The following is a 15677-nucleotide window of genomic DNA, read 5'->3' as shown; positions in this document are numbered from 1 at the left end:
TTCATTCTTAGTTTGGTAGCTTTCTCCACTGAAATGGTCTAGAGCAGTGGTCCCCAACGTTTTTTCCACCAGGGACCAGTTTCAGCAAGACAATTTTTCTATGACCCAGTGGGGGCGGAAAGGGGCGTGGTTGGGGGTGGGATTCAGCATGGGGGTGCTGGTCCTCCCCGCCCCTCTTTCCCACCATCGTCCTGTGGCCGGCAGAACCTGCCTCCCAAGCCCTCTTGCCCAGCGGGAGCTAAGCGCTGGAGAGAGGGGGTCAGGCTGGCCCTCCTGCCTCCCCCCAGCCAAAAACGCAAAAGCGCCCCGCGGCAGAAGCCAAAAGAGGCTTGAGCCTCTCGGTCCTTCCCGCCCCTCTGTCCCATCCATCGTCCTGTGGCCGGCAGAACCTGCCTCCTGAGGCCTCTTGCCCGGCGGGAGGTGAAGCGCTGGAGGGAGGGGGTGGCGGCATGAGGGCCGGCAGCTGCTGACTCCACGGACCGGTGCAACATGCCCCGCGGCCCGGTACTGGTCCGCGGCCCGGTGGTTGGGGACCCCTGGTCTAGAGTACTGTGTACTCCATGAGTTCTATATACAAGACTTCAGAGGAAGAACTAGTAGAAGAAGTGGTACTATCGCCTCCTGATGATGACTCAGCAGAAAATGAGGATTCTGACTTTGAGGAATCATCTAATTGGCTTACATTAACCTTTTCAGTTTTATTTATTTTAAGGTCCACTGGGTTACTCCACAGATGCTCTTGTGCAACATACTCTGAAATGGGTGTGTACCGGGATGGGGATTTTGCCTTCAACCGGTTTACTGCTGAAGTGTCTTTCTCCATGCTTGGGTATTTCTCTCGAATTTTCCATGCATTCAGAACACTTGATTCAATAAAATCTCTCGGTCCACCTAATGTGTGCCTTCGTCTGATGTTCTTTCTTTTGGAACTGTCTTCAGGGTTCGACTTCTGATTGCCAGTTCCAAGCATATCATCAGAAGATGATTTGAGATGGAGTTTTAATCTATCTGGAATCTTGAGTTTCCATGTAGGCTCCTGTTTGGCAGGTTCACTTCTTGTTAACAGGGTTAAGCTGCTGTCCATCTGGCCTTTCTTTATATCTTCCTTCCTTAAGCCTTCATTCTCCATTTTATACCTGGCCCACTTTTTCCGAGAGAGAGTATCACGTTCAATAAGTTTGTATGAATTGAAAAGTCTGCGACTGTCTAACGTTGGTGTTGAAGTTTCCCTTGAACAATTTACTTCACTTTCTTCAGATTTCCTCCTAAGATTCTTTGCCATGTCTTGAGTCTTCTCCCTGAATAGCCTATCCACAGAAGAACTTGCTGCAAAATCAAGGAAATCATTTCCCCTGTCTGTTTCTACAGGGCGACTTTCACTGATCAGTTTACTACTTTCATCATCGGCCTCTTCTTCTTTGCTCTCCGCCACCGAGCAAAGCACTTTGGTACCCAGCACAGTGGGATCTACACCAGCTAAATATGCATTGGAGGATGTTGTGGAGTAACCTGAAGCAATGGAGCCAACATCAGTTAAAAATTCACTGCGCTTGTTTTCAGGGCCTCCTAATCTTCTACAGGCAGCCTTTTGCAGAGAAGCTTGTGATCTGCAGCTGAGAGTAGTGCCTGAGTCCAAAATGGTTTCTTCCAACACAGAAGCAATCTGGAAATTAGGAAGTTTATGGTCATGTTTTTGTGCATTTTGCCAAGAGATAGGATTTGGGGATCTCCTGTATTTCTGAATATAAGATGTTGAGGGTTCTTCAAAGAACAAATTATCTTTCCTCAGCAACATTTCATCCTTACTTGTTGCAGAAGGACTGATAACACAGTCTTCCTTTTCTTTCGGAAATCCTACTCTCTCTATTCCCCCTGCAGTTTCCTTCTCCAACTCAGTTTTAGATGTGTCTTCTTTTGCTGAGTCATTGAAATGGAGCTCTGCAGGATCCTTCATGAAAAGAACACTATCCCACTCATCTTCAGAGCTGCTGGGTTGTAGTTTGTCTTTTCCTTTTTTCTGCTTGCAACTGGTTGTGGCAAATATAGAGGACTTAAGTAGCTCTCTGCCGTATAGATTATTTCCAGATCCCCAAGAACCCTTAAATTTGGAAGAGTCACTAGTAACTGAATCTGATACATCTCCAGGATATACTACAATCCTTCCAATGTTGCTGAGTAAATGATCTATGCTTGGCACTAACTGAGACCCTATTGTGTTTTCTTCCTGAATTCCTATAAAAGGTTGTTCAGCATCATCTTCTGCGAAAAACCAGCAATGTTGTTGGATAAGTGTTTCTACAATTCTGTATTGATGTGGCATATGAGTAACCATATTATTAGTCATGTTATCTTCAGTTGTCCTCACAACTGTTGGACCAAATACTATTGCCAGGTTTCTAGGTTCCATCTTGTTCTGTTCTGAATGTTCTGCTACATTTCTCAGATGGGCACAGAGAAATTTAAAGGTTTCATAACTATGTTCAGGTAAATCATGGATCAGGATTTTCAGTGTTATTAGTCGTTCAACAAGATCTTCTTTTCTGTTGGCGTCTATGAAAGCTGCATATCTCTCGTTAGTAAAGAGTAGTTCTGGAAGCTTTAGGAGAAAGGACTTCAATAAACTACTTATGATATCCAGATCTTGCCATTTATCATCTTGAAGATCAATGTCAGTCAATTCTTCGTTCAGTTCTTCTTGCATATTTGAGATGGCAACATTATTTCCTGGAACCCTATAAATACCAGTATACTGAAGAGATCTCTCTTCAACTAGCTTGCAGCATATTTCAATAATTCTTGGTATATACTTATTGTTCTCTGCTGGGGGACAATCAACTAATTTGACACCAAACATGCAGGCTGCAGATGGCTTCTTTTCAAACATTCTTTTCATGATGCTGGGAATGTTTTTTTGCCATGTACCTTTATCTTGTGGGCTTGTTTCATCTTTTCCTTTAGTAAGGAATTTCTTTTCTGATTCTTCCTTAGGAGAATGTGGACTCTGAGTTCTTTGCCCAGTTTTAGTGCCAAGGAATGTCTGTCTTTCAATTAGGCTTGGTTGGGATGGTTTTGAAAGTGGCTCAGTTTGTCCACTAGAAGCACCCATAATTGTGCTGTATTCTTTAATCCTCCAGCTAATTAGATCCCTGCTTGAGACACCTATATACTTCTCATTGCTGTTTTCTCGTATAGCCTTAATCCATGCCAACATGTCATCTCTATTTTCAGCTTGAAACAGGTATGATGTAGTAAGTGCAAATGCATGTTTCTTCTTGGTATCACTATATGAAATGTCTGTTAAACAAGCATTGATGTTGATGGGCTGTTCCTCCTCAGAAAGCAGAGCTGGCACTTTTTTATCCTTGTATAAGTATAATAAACATCCTCTGAGGACAACATACATCTGTTTCCATGGCCAGATGCTCCCACCAACTCTCTTCCCCTTGTCTGTAGTCAAAGGCCGAAAATGAAGATATCCTTCTTTGGAGGTGTCACTAAAAAGTTCTGAAAAAGATACTTTTCTGAATCCTGCATTTTCCAAAGATGCTTGGCTATTTGGAATCTTAATTTCCTTTAAGATTGGTTCATGCTTTATGGCCCTTTTCCCTTTTTTATAGTCATCAAGTCCATCATAAGATTTGGACCTTTCATTTTTTGCAGGGAATTGATAATCTAGGACGCTAGTTCTAATTAATTCATGGCCAGAAGACAGTTGATGTCCAATAAAAGGTACGAGAGCAGTACATCTTAAAGGAACAGCACTAGTAGTGGTTATTGCTGGTGAAGGAGGTGGTGTAATAACAGCAGAAGCTGGAATGTGGGTGATGTCCAGGTCAATGCTAGGACTGGTCAGCTCATCTATGAATGGAATTGATGCCAAGGAATCATAAGGTGTGCAGGAACAAGAGCCTTCCTTTTCTTCTATTTTTCTTATATGAATGTCTTGCCCTGTATCATTGGGTAACCAACAAGTGGTCTCAGAGGCAGAGTCTTGACCATTTACAGCTGAAAGATAGGACTGGTGTTGCAAAAGTTGTGGGGTTTGATGGCCAGAAGATAGTTTTTCCCACAAAATCACTTCCTCCTCATTTGTTTTTGTAACTTGAACTTCAGGCTGCCCATTTTCATCTTCATGTTTCGGAACCCGGCGGCCTCCGCGTCTTGTCAAGACCGCACGAGCCCGTCCAAGCCTCTTCCAAAAGCAGGAGGAAAAGTTGCGTCGGCTTGAAAACTTGTTTTCTTCTTCCCCCCTCAACCGGTCTTTCTCCCTCCCCGCCTCATTCGAGGATCGGGCGGCTGAGAGGCAACAAAACATGCCGCTGTATACATACTCCCGGGGACGGGAAGGCAGCAGGAAGCAAAGGCAGGGCCGTTAAAGCCGTTCCAATCCCGAGCGTCGCCCCCCCCCCCCCCCGACGCGGCGGCGGCGGCTGTAACCGAACTGGCCGTAGCGGCTTCCCCTCATAAACACCGTGGTGGCGCTCGTCTCAGCCTTTGCCCGTCGCTCTACAGCTGGGGTTGGGGTCAGCACACACACACACCACCGCCCAGCCCGCTCTGCAACATTCTTAATGTTACTGGATTTGTCACTTCCCTGGCAGATTTCCAGATTTTCCGGGGTGTGCGTGAGAAACATATATTATGATCCACAAAGTGCACTGATACATAAGTGCACTGATGTGCCTTTCGTCCCCTGTCCAATTGTCTTTCCTTTCCATTTTATCATACATATTCTTATATATCACTTAATGTCTATTCCCTTTCACATGTATTGTATATTGGACAAAGAATAAATAAAATAAAATAAAATAAAATAAAGCAATAGGGGCTACTTGCCTTAACAATAAAAACCAAACAGACAACTTATTTAGCAAATATCGTCTTGGTCTCTTCCCCCAGAAGAGTAAAGGGACGGAAAGCTATATTTTATTTCCTGTAAGAAAAAAAGAGAGGTTAATTTCAAAACAGTGATGAATGCAGTGAAGAATGATAAAATAAATTGGTTCCATCCTTGCATAACTGAATGGAAAAGATCCTAGTGACTGTTTAACCCAGCATCAAAACATACAGATGTATTTAGAGATCTCAATTTATGCTTTTGAAAACAAACGACCATATATATATATGTTTTCGTAGATTTTCGTAGACATGAGAAAATATTATTTTACTGAAAGAGTAGTAGATCCTTGGAACAAACTTCCAGCAGACGTGGTTGGTAAATCCACAGTAACCGAATTTAAACATGCCTGGGATAAACATATATCCATTGTAAGATAAAATACAGGAAATAGTAAAAGGGCAGACTAGATGGACCATGAGGTCTTTTTCTGCCGTCAGTCTTCTATGTTTCTATGTTTCACGGGTACAGGTATGATGGTCTTGGTATATTCGGGTTTCTTCCCGTGTAGGATTTGGAAATTTCTGGCGACGTTTCGACGAGGTCCCACTCGTCATCTTCAGGCTGGTGTTTCTGTCCTTGTTCTCAGGCGAACACTGCGAGACCTGAGCTGCATTCCTTCTATAAATACTGGTGGCTGAGCCATCAAACCACACCCAGCCACCAGTATTTATAGAAGGAAGGCAGCTCAGGTCTCGCAGTGTTTGCCTGAGAACAAGGACAGAAACACCAGCCTGAAGATGACGAGTGAGACCTCGTCGAAACGTCGCCAGAAATTTCCAAATCCTACATGGGAAGAAACCCGAATATACCAAGACCGTCATATATATATATATGTATATGTATTTGTTTTCGTAAATTTTCACGGGTATAAATTACTAAATTACTCCACAAAACAGAGAATTTATATAAAAGAATCTCTCTAGAAGCTATTGAAATTGAAAAAAGATCTTTTTGTTTAAATAAACGGGATGATACCTCACGTCTGCCAGAGATTTGGAAACCAGCCTTAAACAAAATAAAAACTTCATTATAATCAATATGTCAATCCTTTAATTATTATGATTTTAGAATTTTATATTTGGAAATCAGACTTAAACAAAACACTTCATAATCTTCATACCATTCCTTCTATAACCATGATTACACCAACCAATCAGATCACGGAAGCATAGTCACCCAATCTATTTGCTACATTCAAAGCAAATCTCCACCCCCACACTACATGCTAAGAAGGAATGTCAGTTGCTAATATTCATTTGCAAAAACACAGAGATTGGAACTCCAGCCTGATGATGGTAAATGTGATTTTACCGAAACGTCGCATAGACATGCAAAACATTACACAGGGCAAAACCCGAACTCAGAACAATCTACATGTATATGTATATATACATATACATATACATATGTATATATATATATATATATATGACGGTCTTGGTATATTCGGATTTCTTCCCGTGTAGGATTTGGAAATTTCTGGCGACGTTTCGATGAGGTCTCACTCATCATCTTCAGGCTGGTGTTTCTCTCCTTGATCTCAGGCGAACACTGCGAGACCTGAGCTGCATTCCTTCTATAAATACTGGTGGCTGGGTATGGTTTGATGGCTCAGCAATTGCCTGCTGTGTAGAAACTTCCTGGTGAGTCAGAGGGGTAACAATTGGGGTCGTTGATGTAGCTGAGGTATGCTGATTAGTTAATGGTTGTAGATTAGGCGTGATGTCCTGAGTAGTTGGAACTTGCAGGTTACTTGATTGCTTTACAATGTGTGTCCTGAGTCTGGTTTCTGTGGCTGGGATACGTTTGAGGGCTGGTTTCCAGATGTCTGGTAAGCGAGAGGTATCATCCCGCTTGTTCATATTTTGGGGATGTTTTTCTATCTCGATGGCTTCCATGATTATTCTTTTGCTGTAGTGTTCTGTTTTGGAAATTAATTTGGTACTGTCAAAATCAATTTCATGTCCTGTGGTTTTGAAGTGTTGGAAAAGGGAGGAGGTTTTTTCTTTTTTTTTTAATGCATTCTTATGTTCTGCAACACGTGCATTTACTCTCCTGTTTGTTTGTCCAATATATGTGGCTGGGCAGATTTTACACGGTATTTGATAAACTCCCTGGTTTTCAAGTTGGATATTGTCTTTTGGGTTTCTTAGGATGTTGGCTATTTTTCTATCTGTACCAAAGGCTGTCTTGATGTTGTGTTTGCGGAGAATTTTACTGATTTTATCTGTGGTGCCTTTGATGTAAGGGAGGAGGGCGATGCCATTGTCCTGTTCTGTGTCTTGGTTCTTGGGGGGTGTCTCTTTTTGGATTAAGTTGTTGATTGCCTCTCTTTGGAATCCATTGGAAATTAATACATTTGTGAGACTGTGTAATTCAGGTTCCAGGTGGTCTTTGTCGGCTAGGCGTTTGGTTCTGGAAATGAGGGTCTTGGCTACGGAATTGATCTGTGCGGGGTGGTGGTGGGATTTTGCGTTCAAGTAGCGGTTGGTGTGTGTCTTCTTCTGGTAGACGGTGTGTCCTAGGGAGCCATCAGGTTTTTTGTAGATTAGGACATCCAGGAAGGGAAGTTTGTTGTTGGTTTCTATTTCCATGGTGAATTGTATTTTGGGGTGTAGGCTGTTGAGATGTGTGAGAAAGCTGTCCAGTTTTTCTTTCCCATGTGGCCAAATTACGAAGGTGTCATCTACATATCTAAGCCAGAGTTTGGGTTTGTATTCAGATTTAGCCAACATCCTAAGAAACCCGAAAGACAATATCCAACTTGAAAACCAGGGAGTTTATCAAATACCGTGTAAAATCTGCCCAGCCACATATATTGGACAAACAAACAGGAGAGTAAATGCACGTGTTGCAGAACATAAAAATGCATTAAAGAAAAAAGAAAAAACCCTCCTCCCTTTTCCAACACTTCAAAACCACAGGACATGAAATTGATTTTGACAGTACCAAATTAATTTCCAAAACAGAACACTACAGCAAAAGAATAATCATGGAAGCCATCGAGATAGAAAAACATCCCCAAAATATGAACAAGCGGGATGATACCTCTCGCTTACCAGACATCTGGAAACCAGCCCTCAAACGTATCCCAGCCACAGAAACCAGACTCAGGACACACATTGTAAAGCAATCAAGTAACCTGCAAGTTCCAACTACTCAGGACATCACGCCTAATCTACAACCATTAACTAATCAGCATACCTCAGCTACATCAACGGCCCCAATTGTTACCCCTCTGACTCACCAGGAAGTTTCTACACAGCAGGAAATTGCTGAGCCATTAAACCACACCCAGCCACCAGTATTTATAGAAGGAATGCAGCTCAGGTCTCGCAATGTTCGCCTGAGATCAAGGACAGAAACACCAGCCTGAAGATGATGAGTGGGACCTCATCGAAACGTCGCCAGAAATTTCCAAATCCTACACGGGAAGAAACCCGAATATACCAAGACCGTCATACCTGTACCCGTGTAGGATTTGGAAATTTCTGGCGATGTATATATGTTTTTGTAGATTTTCACGGGTATATGTATGTAGATTGTTCTGAGTTCGGGTTTTGCTCCGTGTAATATTTTGAGTGTCTATGCAAAGTTTTGGTGAAATCACATTCACCATCATCAGGCTGAAGTTTTAAGCTTCGTGTTGCTGTAAATATTTACACGGAGCTTAAAACGTCAGCCTGATGATGGTGAATGTGATTTCACCAAAACGTCGCATAGACACTCAAAATATTACACGGAGCAAAACCCTAACTCAGAACAATCTACATACATACATACATACATACATACATACATACATACATACATATATATATATTATACATATCATATATATTCTCTCCCTATCTCTTATATCATATATATTCTCTCCCTCCCATCTACTTCTCTTCTTTTTTACTTTCTATCTTTATATATATTACTTAATGTCTATTCTCTTCCATATGTATTGTATATTGGACAAAGAATAAATAAAAAATAAATAAATAAAAAAGTGTGATTGGACACACAAGGAATTTCTCTTGGTGCATGTGCTCTCAGTGTCCATAAAAGAAAAAAGATACATTTGTCAAGAATCACGAGGTACAACACTTAATAATTGCCATAGGGGTCAAATAAGCAATGAGGAAACAATATTAATAAAACTCTTAAGGATACAAGCAACAAGTTACAGTCATATAGTCATATAAGTGGGAGGAAATGGGTGATAGGAATGATGAGAAAAAACTAGTAGTAATAGTGCAGACAAGGGCATATACGCTCTTATGTCTCGCTGGAGGAAGGCCATAGAACTGGACAGAGATTACGTGGAAAAATAGGGAGCGTAGAAGAAACATTTGATCTGGTGACACCTGATGAAGTGGACAAGGCCATTGGAGCTGTGAGTTCCGCCACCTGCCTACTGGATCCGTGTCCCTCCTGGTTGGTCTCGGCCAGCAGGGAGGTGACACGAAGCTGGGCCCAGGAGATTACCAACGCTTCCTTGGGGAGGGGAGTCTTTCCAACACTCTATAAAGAGGCGCTCGTGCGCCCCCTCCTCAAGAAGCCTTCCCTGGACCCAGCCGTACTTAATAACTATCGTCCAGTCTCCAACCTTCCCTTTATGGGGAAGGTTGTCGAGAAGGTGGTGGAACTCCAGCTCCAGCGGTCCTTGGAAGAAGCCGATTATCTAGGTCCCCGACAGTCGGATTTCAGGCCCGGTTACAGCACGGAAACCGCTTTGGTCGCGTTGATGGATGATCTCTGGCGGGCCCGGGACAGGGGTTTATCCTCTGTCCTGGTGCTCCTCGATCTCTCAGCGGCTTTCGATACCATCGACCATGGTATCCTTCTGCACCGGTTGGAGGGGTTGGGGGTGGGAGGCACTGTTCTCCAGTGGTTCTCCTCCTACCTCTCTGGCCGGTCGCAGTCGGTGTTAGTGGGGGGTCAGAGGTCGGCTCCGAGGTCTCTCCCTTGTGGGGTGCCTCAGGGGTCGGTCCTCTCCCCCTTGCTATTTAACATCTACATGAAACCGCTGGGTGAGATCATCCAAGGACATGGGGTGAGGTATCATCAATATGCGGATGATACCCAGCTTTACATCTCCACCCCATTCCCAGTCAATGAAGCGGTGGAAGTGATGTGCCGGTGCCTGGAGGCTGTTGGGGCCTGGATGGGTGTCAACAGACTCAAACTCAACCCGGATAAGACGGAGTGGCTGTGGGTTCTGCCTCCCAAGGACAATCCCATCTGTCCGTCCATCACCCTGGGGGGGGAATTATTGATCCCCTCAGAGAGGGTCCGCAACTTGGGCGTCCTCCTCGATCCACAGCTCACATTAGAAAACCATCTCTCAGCTGTGGCGAGGGGGGCGTTTGCCCAGGTTCGCCTGGTGCACCAGTTGCGGCCCTATCTGGACCGGGACTCATTGCTCACAGTCACTCATGCCCTCATCACCTTGAGGTTCGACTACTGTAATGCTCTCTACATGGGGCTACCTTTGAAAAGTGTTCTGAAACTTCAGATCGTGCAGAATGCAGCTGCGAGAGCAGTCATGGGCTTACCTAGGTATGCCCATGTTTCACCATCACTCCGCAGTCTGCATTGGCTGCCGATCAATTTCCGGTCACAATTCAAAGTGTTGGTTATGACCTTTAAAGCCCTTCATGGCATCGGACCAGAATATCTCCGAGACCGCCTCCTGCCGCACGAATCCCAGCGACCGATTAGGTCCCACAGAGTGGGCCTTCTCCGGGTCCCGTCAACTAAACAATGTCGGTTGGCGGGTCCCAGGGGAAGAGCCTTCTCTGTGGCGGCACCGGCTCTCTGGAACCAACTCCCCCCGGAGATTAGAACTGCCCCTACTCTTCCTGCCTTCCGAAAACTCCTTAAGACCCACCTTTGCCGTTAGGCATGGGGAAACTAAACATCTCCCCTGGGCACGTTAATTTATACATGGCATGCTTGTGTGTGTGTCTGTTATTACATGGGGTTTTTCTTAAATCGTTAAATATTTTAATTAATTGGATTGTTGTGACTGTTTCACTTGTTGTGAGCCGCCCCGAGTCTTCGGAGAGGGGCGGCATACAAGTCCAAGTAATAAATAAATAAAATAAATAAACATCATTCTTGTGTGTAAGTTTCATTGTGTTCAATGAATAATTGTTGAAGAAAAAATGGGTTAATCAGAAAAGGCGATACCAGATTCCGAATTATTTGCTTCTTGGTTGGCCACATAGATTACAACTTGGGTAGGGTAATGTTTCAGGGAATACACAAAAGGTTTCCTCATGTTTTTCCACCAATTCTGACTGTCATCTTCAGAGGCAACATGATGTGTGATGCAGACAACAGCTAACTGAGCAAGGACTGACAGCGCTCCTGCCTTTATAGTCAGGTGTCCTGACCTCTGATTGGCTTTTACCCAAGCTGTTTGCAGGTTAATGAGAGCCAGTCATTTCTTTCATTGCGAGTAGAAATGGTGTTCTATTTGTTGAAGCATACTGAAACACTTGAGCCCTAGCTCCATGGCGTATATAGGATTAGGCCTGCTACTTAAATATTTATTTATTTATTTATCCATCCATCCATCCATCCATCCATCCATCCATCCATCCATCCATCCATTCATTTATTTATTAGATTTGTATGCCGCCCCTCTCCGTAGACTCAGGGCGGCTAACAACAATAATAAAACAGCATATAACAAATCTAATATTTAATAACTAAAAACCCTTATTAAAAACCAAACATACACACAAACATACCATGCATAAATTGTATAGGCCTAGGAGGAAGGGAATATCTCAATTCCCCCATGCCTGACGACAGAGGTGGGTTTTAAGGAGCTTACGAAAGGCAAGGAGGGTGGGGGCAGTCCCGATCTCTGGGGGAGCTGGTTCCAGAGGGTCGGGGCCGCCACAGAGAAGGCTCTTCCCCTGGGTCCCGCCAAAAGACATTGTTTAGTCGACGGGACCCAGAGAAGGCCGACTCTGTGGGACCTAACTGGTCGCTGGGATTCGTATGGCAGAAGGCGGTCCCAGAGATATTCTGGTTCGATGCCATGAAGGGCTTTATAGATCATAACCAACACTTTGAATTGTGACCAGAAACTGATCGGCAACCAATGCCGACTGCGGAGTGTTGGTGGAACATGGGCATATTTGGGAAAGTCCATGATTGCTCTTGCAGTTGCATTCTGCACGATCTGAAGTTTCCAAACACTTTTCAAAGGTAGCCCCATGTAGAGAGCGTTACAGTAGTCGAGCCTCGAGGTGATGAGGGCATGAGTGACTATGAGCAGTGACTTCCAGTCCAAATAGGGCCGCAACTGGTGCACCAGGCGAACCTCGGCAAAAAAAACCCTCACCACAGCCAAAAGATGTTTCTCTAATGTGAGCTGTGCATCGAGGAGGACGCCCAAGTCAATGGTTCCCCCACCCCCAGGGTGATGGACAGACAGATGGAATTGTCCCTGGGAGGCAAAACTGCAGCCACTTTATCAGGGTTGAGTTTGAGTCTTTTGACAAATAAGCTTGCTGTTTATTTCTCACAGCAGCGGTACTCAATGCCTGGTCCATGGACTGACACCAGGCTGCCGCCTGTCGGCAATTGGGCCGTGGAAACAAGTAGAGCCCTATCCACAGGAAGCAAGTAGCATAGTCGGTGGAAAAACTTTTCCACGGAACCAGTCCCTGGTGCCCAAAAGATTTGGGGCTGCTGTCCTGTGCACATTTTTTTTCGTAAGGCACAAGTTGTTTCAAGCACTGACCCTCAATTATTAGGGTACAGAAATAGTCCAGGGACTGTCTCTTGAAGGAATGTCTTTAAAAATTACCATGAACTATAAACAAAATAGCAGAATGCTTACAAATACAGGGGGTGGACAATAAAATGGAAACACATTGAAAACCCAGATTTGGAATCCAGATTTGTGAAGCTCCCTTCGAACAGTTTTTGTGGAAACTGGGTTCTGTACGTGTCTATTGAGCTCTGCAGTGATTTTAGGAGGTGTAGTCTTGTGATCCGCTCTAACAATTCGCTTTAGAGTCCGATGATCTCTCTCAGACAACTTCGACTTTCGACCAGACCTCTGCTTGGCTGAGGACGTTTTCTCTTCTCTTTCAAAAGCAGTCATTACTTTTGAGACATCACCTCTTGAAAGGCCAAACATTCAGGCACTTTCTGCTACACTAGCGCCTGCCATTCGAGCACCAACAATTTGGCCTCTTTGAAAGTCTGAGAGGTCTGCCATTTCTAGAAGGTTATAACCAATTTCCTTAAATTTCTGTTTGAAAAAAAAGGTAGTTTAAAAAAACATATCAAAAAACAGAATTTTTAAAAAAAATTAAAATACGTCAAGTTTTGATTGATTTGAACATGTTCAAACATTATGATGCTAAAAAGTCAAGTGTTTCCATCTTTTTATCTATCCCCTGTATAGGTATCTGTGTTTTTGTGCATATGTATGGTTTGTTGGGTGGGGTGGGGTGGTTGAGCAAATTCTTTTTCTGTTCTGGTGATGACATGGTTCCTTGATAAAATAAACCAAAGATGGAAAATCAAACCTGATTGCAGATGGAAAATCAAACCTTCTTCTGATTGCAGATACGTGAAAGTTACCTTGTCAGGCGGTAGGGAAAGCAAGTAGGATGCTTGGCTGCATAGCTAGAGGTATAACAAGCAGGAAGAGGGAGATTGTGATCCCGCTATATAGAGCGCTGGTGAGACCACATTTGGAATACTGTGCTCAGTTCTGGAGACCTCACCTACAAAAAGATATTGACAAAATTGAACGGGTCCAAAGACAGGCTACAAGATATGGTGGAAGGTCTTAAGCATAAAACGTAATAGGAAAGACTTAATGAACTCAATCTGTATAGTCTGGAGGACAGAAGGAAAAGGGGGGACATGATAGAAATATTTAAATATGTTAAAGGGTTAAATAAGGTCCAGGAGGGAAGTGTTTTTAATAGGAAAATGAACACAAGAACAAGGGGACACAATCTGAAGTTAGTTGGGGGAAAGATCAGAAGCAACGTGAGAAAATATTATTTTACTGAAATAGTAGTAGATGCTTGGAACAAACTTCCAGTAGACATGGTTGGTAAATCCACAGTAACTGAATTTAAACATGCCTGGGATAAACATATATCCATCCTAAGATAAAATACAGGAAATAGTATAAGGGCAGACTAGATGGACCATGAGGTCTTTTTCTGCCATCAATCTTCTACTGTATGTTTTTATATTTCTATGAAGTTACACAAGGGTTTTTTTAAATCACAGAGAGCCATATTGGATAAAATCTTATACAAAACCAAAAACTGAATGGGATGTTAATCTTATTAGCTTGATCAATCTCTCCCTCTCTCATTTTGTAATGAATTTTTAAGATGAAACATAACTACCATAATACAATAAAGATTACAGAGCATCCAAAATTGTGATTTAAAAGATCTAACATTACAAAAGAGGGATCATATATTATTAATAAGAAATGAAGCCAGTCTAGACTCTAGACCATCCATAAAATACTGCTGCATCTTCTGATTTATACAGTAAAAGGATATTTCAAAAATCAATAAAGAATGCATCTTGTGGATCCATTTTTTAATATTACTTTCTATCTGCACAGTATAATTCTCTTTCCCAAATCTAATAAAGCTGCAATTCTATAATTATCTGGAACCAAAAGGAAAAAAACAAAGCCGCAGCTAAAAAGGATCAATCGTAGGAATCAAATTTCTTAGACAAGAAATCTGATATGGTACACAATTTTTATAAGCATTTTTTGAGGTCTCCTGGAAAGACACAGCAACATTTTCTGAGGGATTCATTTCTCTTCTGGGTAACTGTTGTGGTTAGCTCTGGCTCAGCTCCTGCCCCAAGGAATGTGCAGGTGGATGTGGGGGAAACATCCACATGCCGTAGGCCTGTTTTGCTCCCGGTGGAATCTGCCGACGAAGGAAGAGTGAGTGACAGGGAAGAGTGGAGTTTGGCAGACAGCCCAGGAGGAGATCAATCATCTGTATCATTCCTGGATTCTGAACAAGAATTAATGACACATCCACGCATGCATAGAGTGATGCATAGGAGACAACAACTGAAGGATTATTACAAGAGAAAATGAGGCCACCTGTGTTTGGGTGGGGCTGCTGTAATTAGTGCTACAGATAAAAGTGCAGCCTGGTGTTTTAGACTCATGGCAGTTTATCTGATTCATTGTTTCATCAAGATCGTAGGTTTTGTGCTGTTCAAGACTGTGTGTGGACTCTCTAGACTTTAGAAGTGTTTTTAATAGGAAAGTGAACACAAGAACAAGGGGACACAATCTGAAGTTAGTTGGGGGAAAGATCAGAAGCAACATGAGAAAATATTATTTTACTGAAAAGAGTCGTAGATGCTTGGAACAAACTTCCAGCAGAGGTGGTTGGTAAATCCACAATAACTGAATTTAAAACATGCCTGGGATAAACATAGATCCATCCTAAGATAAAATACAGAAATAGTATAAGGGCAGACTAGATGGACCATGAGATCTTTTTCTGCCATCAATCTTCTATGTTTCTATAGGGTCTCTGTACATCATAAAACCATTCCATAACACCCAGATAGTAACTAAGACTGAAAAATCTGCACTTTGTGGCATTTCAAATAATGTTTCCAGACTACAGATCAACAGCAAAAGTAGTTGTGTTCACAAAAAAAAGAAAGAAACAGCAGCAACAAACTTTAATCATGTCTTTTAAAAAACAGAGAAAGCAATAATACAGGAATAAAATTCTAAGCTTTT

General features: G+C 42.8%; 1 protein-coding gene across 1 annotated transcript; it reads right to left on the bottom strand.

Annotated features, from left to right (window-relative positions):
- Positions 1–541: 541 nt before the first annotated feature.
- Positions 542–4315, bottom strand: LOC139163214 (rho GTPase-activating protein 21-like). Its single transcript, XM_070744173.1, has one exon. It carries the CDS (start codon positions 4313–4315, stop codon positions 542–544), a length of 3774 nt encoding a protein of 1257 aa, XP_070600274.1.
- Between the last annotated feature and the right edge of the window lie 11362 nt (positions 4316–15677).

This window comes from Erythrolamprus reginae, chromosome 2 (assembly GCF_031021105.1).
Source record: "Erythrolamprus reginae isolate rEryReg1 chromosome 2, rEryReg1.hap1, whole genome shotgun sequence".
NCBI lineage: Eukaryota > Metazoa > Chordata > Lepidosauria > Squamata > Dipsadidae > Erythrolamprus > Erythrolamprus reginae.
Note: the sequence above shows the minus strand (reverse complement) of the source record. Positions and strands in the feature narration are given on the sequence as shown.